Genomic DNA, 7,208 nt, shown 5'->3' with positions numbered 1-7,208 from the left:
CACACCAATAATTTTACGAGATCGAGCTTTTCCTGAGTCGTTGCTCACATGTTGTTAATACAAACCCTATATCTAGCAGCTCAATGGCTCAGACATGCCCTTGATGAGAACAGCAACATGTAGACTCCTATAGCCTCATGAGAAGGGAAAAACTCGAAGTGTGTGAATGAAGTGTTACATATAATTGGCATAAAGCCAACTGTACACACAGCTTGGACACAAGCTCATACAAACCCATAAATATTGGAGACATGATCACCAAACAGTATAAGAGAAAAACGGAGAAACAAGAATGTTACACAAGGTGAGCAACATTCACACCAGCAATAGTATAGACCAAAAGCTGATGCCGTGAGTTGGGCAATTCACAGTATCCCAGTTTTGATGCATTGCCATATACCATCTTCATGGATACAGTTAGAAAGATCTCTTACAAGACACACACACACACATATATATGGATCAAAGGCAGAACGAGGATGAAATATAAACTTCAAAGACAAACTTTATAAGCATTCATTTCAGAGAGTAGCTGAAACTAAACTGTTAAGCTAGTTCGAAAAAAGGAAACTAACTACTTTAGGAATCCATATTCTAGGACAAAAGATCAGATGTTTTACCATCACATTACTGTAGGAAAGGAAATCCAACAATCTAAGCAATCTCACTACAACAGAGAGAAGGTGTTCCACATAACGGTTACTCGGTCTGTGGCTCTAGCCAATGGAATTGGGCAGTATTTCCTTTGAAGGCAGCACTTTGTGGCTCTTGCTTTGGCTGAACCAATTCAATGGGTTTAGATTGTATCTGCCAAAGAGAAACAAAATACAAAGAAGTAAACAAACAATAAGATAAAATAAATAAAAAGTAAAAGAAGGAACACTTCGGCTCATTTGACTTTGCAAAGAAGAAAAGATGATCTCGGCATAAACCAAGGTAACTGGATACCAATTTCACTCCCTTGTAAGTAACTCATGCAATATGTAATTAATTTATGCGGAGTGATAGAATATAGATTGAGAAAATGCAATTATTAACAAAAATGGATTAGAATACCTAAAATAGTGCAAATACCCTTACTTATATCCATTTTTACTTTAAAAAGTAAATATAAGCCAGCTTACTTGAAAGTAAAGCATGTGTAATAAATATAAGGCAGCTCTCAATTTAGACAGCAAGTCACTTGACATGTAACTTCACAAATTCTCAAGATACAAGGCACAGGACATACCTTGCACAGCAAACTTTTCATTGTGGACTTCAACAGAGTATCGCCTACGATAAACCTCAACCGTTTCTCAAATTCATCCCTACATATCTTCTTGAACTATCAATGTCGGAGAAGGAACCATAAGAGAAGAAAATCATTAGAACAACAAGATGAAATACAAAAATTCAGGTGTAAAATGAGAGGAAAAGATTCTGTATGTATACAAAACCTCAAGCAACTCAAGATTTCTAGTAACATGGTTCATTTTCTCGGCAGTTACTTCATTGGAGATTGCATCAATCAACAAGGAAAATGGCACCCCAAGGGACTTTGGAATCCTCGCAGCCTCTTCTAGGGCCAACTTAACCAGTGATATTTGATAACGATGACTTCCCTAAAGATGAAAATACAAAAACTGTTACCTAAAAAGATCTGCAGTTAATGATGAACAGATACAATTCCAGCAAGGCTGCAAAACAGACATGTTTCTTGTAGGACACGTAAAACAGAAATGTTTCTTGTGCGACAGATGAATAATACCGGTGTTTAAGCACGTGCAAGAGCAATTACTATGCCTTTGCAATGGTGGATGCAGATTATTTGTTGCACCACATACCTTATACTAGTACTTAACAATTGCAAACCCGTTAAATAATATCAAACTGTCATCTAGAGAGTACTTTATCAAGTGCCTATGTCATCAATGATGTCCTAGATAACTAGCATGCATCTGAGGAAGTAACTCAACCATTGATCAAGAAGATAAATCGATACAATAAATATACGCAGCAAACATGTCAAAGCATATAAAATAACTTTCTGTTTTTTGATGTTCACTCATTTTGCCAAAGAAATTCAAGACATGGTCTTTCGAATTAGTGAACTTCATGTTCCTCTTCTTTTCCCATTGTGCTTGATTTCTTTAGAAGTTTTTCAAAATCCTAAATTTATTTCAAGGTCATATTATCAGACAGTTCATTTCGCTTTTGTTGCATGTCCAACACTGTCTCTCCACAACTCCCCCCATCTTTCAGTTCAATGAAGATCATATAATCAAATCCCCCCAACTACCTAAGTGTACAATATTTGTAGCTTAACTTCCCAAGTCCTTCGGAAATGTATTTGTGGGTACCTGTTCCACAGGGCCCCGAGGACAAGTATTGACACCTGAGACATCAATCCGACTATCATTTCCAAAGTGGGGTCCTGTAAAAAGTGTAGTAGCGTTAATTCAAGTGCTGCATGATTTTTCTATGAGAAATATTTAAAGTTTTCCGCAATTTTTAAAATGCTAAAAATATTTAAGTTGACAAGAATCCTAATAAAAACCTGAAATCAGCAACAAACTTGTCACTTTCATTTATTTCACAGATCTAGAGAACATTGAGAATTTCACCTCATAATTCTTATATTCAAAGTTTTTCCGGAAAGCAAATGTCTCAAAGGAAATATACTATAATTGATCATAGTTTGGAAAAATAAGAGTATATAGTTGATAATATACCGTGTCTAAACCAATTCTCCTATTTCACTTCCCAATCAAATGAATAATCCTTAACTAAGGCATAAATACTTCTTGTTACTTTGAAATGAAACAAATGTAGCTTGCTATACTTTCGACACACTTACTAAATAACTAACTCTTATTGCCAAAAGACTAACTAACTTGAAATTCAATTTTAACTCCAAAAATTCATTGAGAAGAAATTGGTTATGAGGAAAACTAGGGCCCAAGTACAGTTAAGACACTGTATTTTTTTCTGGCATTTGACTTTCACAAAGATAAAAGTGAATATGATACTTCTGAAAAGTTTAACAAATAAGGGTGAAGTTTCCACTTCAAGGAAAGAGAGGTGGGAATGGCCCGACATGAAAAGAGAGAGTAATGTGAAGCAGGCTCCATGGTTGTAGACACTAACAACAGTTTCAAAAAAAATTGTTAGAGTTATAAGGCCTATACAGATCGTGTCATCCTGATGCTTCAATATAGGAACAAAGTGGACATTACCTTCAGCTCCTGGAGGAATTTTGAAGCTCACAACACACACTGGGTATATATGTGTATTCAAATTCATATTCCAAACAACATAATGAGTAGGATTCTCGAGATCATCAACTCCACTATCGTATTTTTCGTCACTGGGATGCCATTGTTCAGATCCGCAGTGCAAAGGTTCCACATTACCCAAAATTACACGAGCAAAAACCATGTAATGTACGCCATTTTCATCAGCATCGCAATTAATAGCACTGGAAGAGAGGAAGAGAGGAAGAGAGATAAAATATGAAGGTTGATGTTAGATCCTCAAAGAAAACAATAACAGACATAAACAAGACAAAAAAGAGAGCTTTCTTTGTTAGTCATGTGGAGATTCATATTACGAATCATACAAGAATATAAGTCACTCCTTTTCACTGAAAATAAAAGAAAACCTACAGCATTCTTTTCTTTAGGGATTAGGTATTGTTTTCCTCTTTTTCTTTCTGAGGGGGGGAGCCATCAAATGATTAGGAAGTACCAAATCAGAAAAAGCTTTTAATCTGATAACTGACCACAGTTTGACCTTGCTGAAAATGCAAAATATAGTCAGTTATGAATGATGTTCGATAAAGAGAATGTATTCAAACCTTTTGAAGGCACAATGGAGAGCACTAAGGTGAACTCCAACTCCAAATTTAGGCCTATACTTAGGTCCTCCAGGTGCAAGGCCGTACTTCATAATTGTAGATATCAAATCTTTGGAAGCGGCAAGCCAAGCATATCGAACATTTGCGTTTCCACGATATTTTTGCGTTATTTCAACCTGCTTCTCAAAGAGTTCCAAGTGAGTTCTCAAATAATTACTAGAGCATTTGGTAATTTTGATCTCATCCTTGTTGGGGATAACATTCATTCCCATAATAAACATATTTTCGACAGATTCTGCATTCACCAATATCAGGCTAGCTACTAAGTCAGGAGACGGTGTTTCCTGGTTCTGTTTATTTTCTGCAACTTGTTCCATTTTTGCATCTGATTTTTTATAATCAGCAAATTCTTGACTGTCTTTAGGAGGATATACTTTAATCCTCTTATAACCGATATTTGACTCTTCCACATCTTCTTCCAAATTACGATTATCCAGTCCATTTAAGTCAATGTCAAGTTGCAACTTAATATCAGTTATCCTAGCTGGCTCAGTTGTCATGAACTCTTCAGTTCTCTTTAACAGGGTTTCAAAATTCCCATGCATTTCACTACTGATAAGATACGACTCAGGGAAGAAACACCTACCTACTTCATCTATCCAGGCAATAGGTTTCTGTAAACCATTTATCATATCTATTTGAACCATATGTAGAGTATCAAGAATTATATGAAAGTCACAAACTTTCACCTCAATAACAGCCTTTTTTGCCTGAAAATCTTCTTTAACTATAGGAATAATATCTTGAGGGAAGTCGGTCCATTCACCGTTCTGATAAAACAGTACACGTTGAGGCAGTCTGCTTCTCTTAAAGTTCAGGTAGTTCTTGTGTACAGATTTCCTGAGATGTGATTGACAATTAGACTCGCAGTCAACGATCCTTTTCCTCTTCTCAAGCTTGCTATCACAGTTAGATTGAATTGATATTTTCTCACTGCTGGCTCTAAACAAATGTGCCAAATTCTGAGAAGCCACTTTACTCTTTGCTCCAACCACAGTCCTACGGCCACTATCTAACAATCCAACCCCCTTTGGTTCCATTTTATCTACAGATTAACTATCGATTTACAAGTACCAAACAAAAAGGCTAAATACTAATAGTAAAAACCATCTGTAATAAATTTCCGGGAAGCCACATCATATAGAAGAAAATGCAAAACCTAGCAAAGAAAAACAAATAGGAAGTCAATCAGTCAAAAAAGGAATCCATAACAGCATCTTCATGAATATATCAGTTGACTGCAACTTAAAGGGCTTTGTCCAGCTTCAATTTTTTTAGAAAGCAGATACTCGACAAATTGAACAAAGGCATTCCATAGAAATATAGAAGTCCATACATATGTTATTAAAGCAACCGATGCCAAGTGAACACTTGAATAGCTAATTGGTCTAAGTTTCTAACACAAAAGTATACATCATACTTTACCACAGGAAAGGTGAGAAGACAAAACATTGAAATGCATCCAACTGAAGTCACAAACCATTTACCATTTTTGAAAACAAAGATATATTATATTCTAAGAGGAACAATAAAGTGTGCACAGAACATAGGTTAGTTTGAGATACTAACCAACTTCTGCACTGCACGGCAATTGCTGTACAAGTCAATTTTTTCCATAAAGTTGGTGTAAAGTCAACAAATTCTTACCTTTTGCACAATGTAAGCTAACAGAGATAATCTAATTGGCCTCCTCTGAAATGTAAATTTTGTCAGTTTCCAAATCAAAAGCAAATGTACAATTCATAAATAGATGTTTGAAATCAAACTTCTGCACTACAAAGCAATAAATAATAGGAAAAAAAACAATAATTTTTTTCTGAAAAGAAAAAAAGAGAGGTCAATGTTCTCCATCAGTATTTTTCCTAAATATATTGATCCCACATCATAGTCCACCATTTCTCTTCTCAAAGAGAGGAGATTTTTCTCTATCCCAATCCACACATCCCTTCGTCCTATCATATTATTGTATGCGAAAGACATCCTTGCTTAGAACTCCCCTATATATACACACGCATATACACACTCCCTCCCTCTCTCTCTCTCCCATTTTACCTGTCGTTTTAACTCAAAAAATTTGTCCCAAATAATTGTAACTTAAAAAATTCATAAGTAAAGTTGGCAATTGTTTCCAACTATAACCCTTAACATTAAAGAAGTAGTAGTTCTTTTTAATACTGCTAAATCCTCAAAAAACATTTGAGAAATACTCCCTAGGGTTTGAACTCATTCCCATTTCAAGACTACTCTAAAAACTTTCACGAATTTAAATTATTAAAAAAAATGTAGGTTTTGAAAAGATCTTTCACAGATAAACACCACCTACTATTCAATTTTTTTAACTTTGATTTTCTCTACCAAACCCTAACTTTCAAATCACTAATATAATAAAAAAAAATCAAATTTAACCTCTTAAACTCCGCCCAGTCTAATACCCACCATATAAAAAGGCAAAAAAATGGTAACACCAAATAGGAAATCAGTCATAAACAAGCAACTAAACTCAATTAAATCGTAAAATTAAACCCAGAAAAAACTAAAAATGCAAGCGGATACTCCCAGAAAATCAAAATCAGGTAACAACATTTCCAGAATAAAGCAAATCGAAACAGATTAATTCAGATCCCTAAACTTTTACAAGAAAAAAAATCATAAACAAAAAGGGATTCTTACCACGATAACAGATATCCTTCATTGATTAAAAAAAATGTTATCAAAGCGCAGAGCAGAGAAAACAAAGCAAAGAAAAGCTGATTAGCAGATGATATCAGTGAAAAAATTAGTAATTTTTTTTGTTCAATTGTTTTGTGAAATTCAACTACAACTAAGAATGATTTTATATATAAATACAATGGTTTTGAGAAATTCAACTACTAGTATACAACATTAATTACTGGATTATCCAAATTTTATTACGTTGTAGACTTTGAATATTTGGGGTTTTATAGCTTTGCTTAGGCGCAAAGAAAAGGAGGAAAAAGACAACGGCACATAGAGGGAAAAAAAAAACTACTTGGCCCTTTTTTGTTTTACTATCTAAAATGGAGAATATATAGTTTTCTATAGTATTGATTTTATTTTTCTTTAATAAATTAAAAATTATGTAAATTAGTATATTTAAACAATAGAAAATTTGGTGCTATTTGTTGGAATGAGAAAAGTAAATTATTATTTTTCCAAACTTGAAATAAAAAATTAAAAAATTGTTACTATAACAATAAATTCATACACATTATGAGAAAACACAATATTATGAGATCATATTGATCACTCGTAATCATCAATATTAATTGTATTAAAACTTGTGATAGTC

General features: G+C 34.1%; 1 protein-coding gene across 1 annotated transcript; it reads right to left on the bottom strand.

Annotated features, from left to right (window-relative positions):
* Positions 1-465: 465 nt before the first annotated feature.
* LOC102582509 (inactive poly [ADP-ribose] polymerase RCD1-like) lies at positions 466-6,899 on the bottom strand. Its single transcript, XM_006365908.2, has 7 exons — positions 6,569-6,899; positions 3,839-5,057; positions 3,219-3,460; positions 2,343-2,416; positions 1,440-1,604; positions 1,232-1,327; positions 466-807 (listed from the first exon to the last, which is right to left on the bottom strand). The coding sequence occupies exons 2-7, from the start codon at positions 4,936-4,938 to the stop codon at positions 700-702; spliced, it is 1,785 nt and encodes a 594-aa protein (XP_006365970.1). The 5' UTR covers positions 4,939-5,057; positions 6,569-6,899; the 3' UTR covers positions 466-699.
* Between the last annotated feature and the right edge of the window lie 309 nt (positions 6,900-7,208).

This window comes from Solanum tuberosum, unplaced genomic scaffold (assembly GCF_000226075.1).
Source record: "Solanum tuberosum cultivar DM 1-3 516 R44 unplaced genomic scaffold, SolTub_3.0 scf00593, whole genome shotgun sequence".
NCBI lineage: Eukaryota > Viridiplantae > Streptophyta > Magnoliopsida > Solanales > Solanaceae > Solanum > Solanum tuberosum.
This window is presented reverse-complemented; position numbering and strand designations above follow the sequence as displayed.

Excerpts from the sequence above, each read along its gene's own strand:
- LOC102582509 (XM_006365908.2), bottom strand. The coding sequence starts at position 4,938 with ATGGAACCAAAGGGGGTTGGATTGTTAGATAGTGGCCGTAGGACTGTG. Across the intron at positions 2,417-3,218 it reads AATTCCTCCAGGAGCTGAAG|GACCCCACTTTGGAAATGAT; the intron begins GTAATGTCCACT and ends CACTTTTTACAG. Across the intron at positions 1,328-1,439 it reads GAAATCTTGAGTTGCTTGAG|TTCAAGAAGATATGTAGGGA; the intron begins GTTTTGTATACA and ends CGACATTGATAG.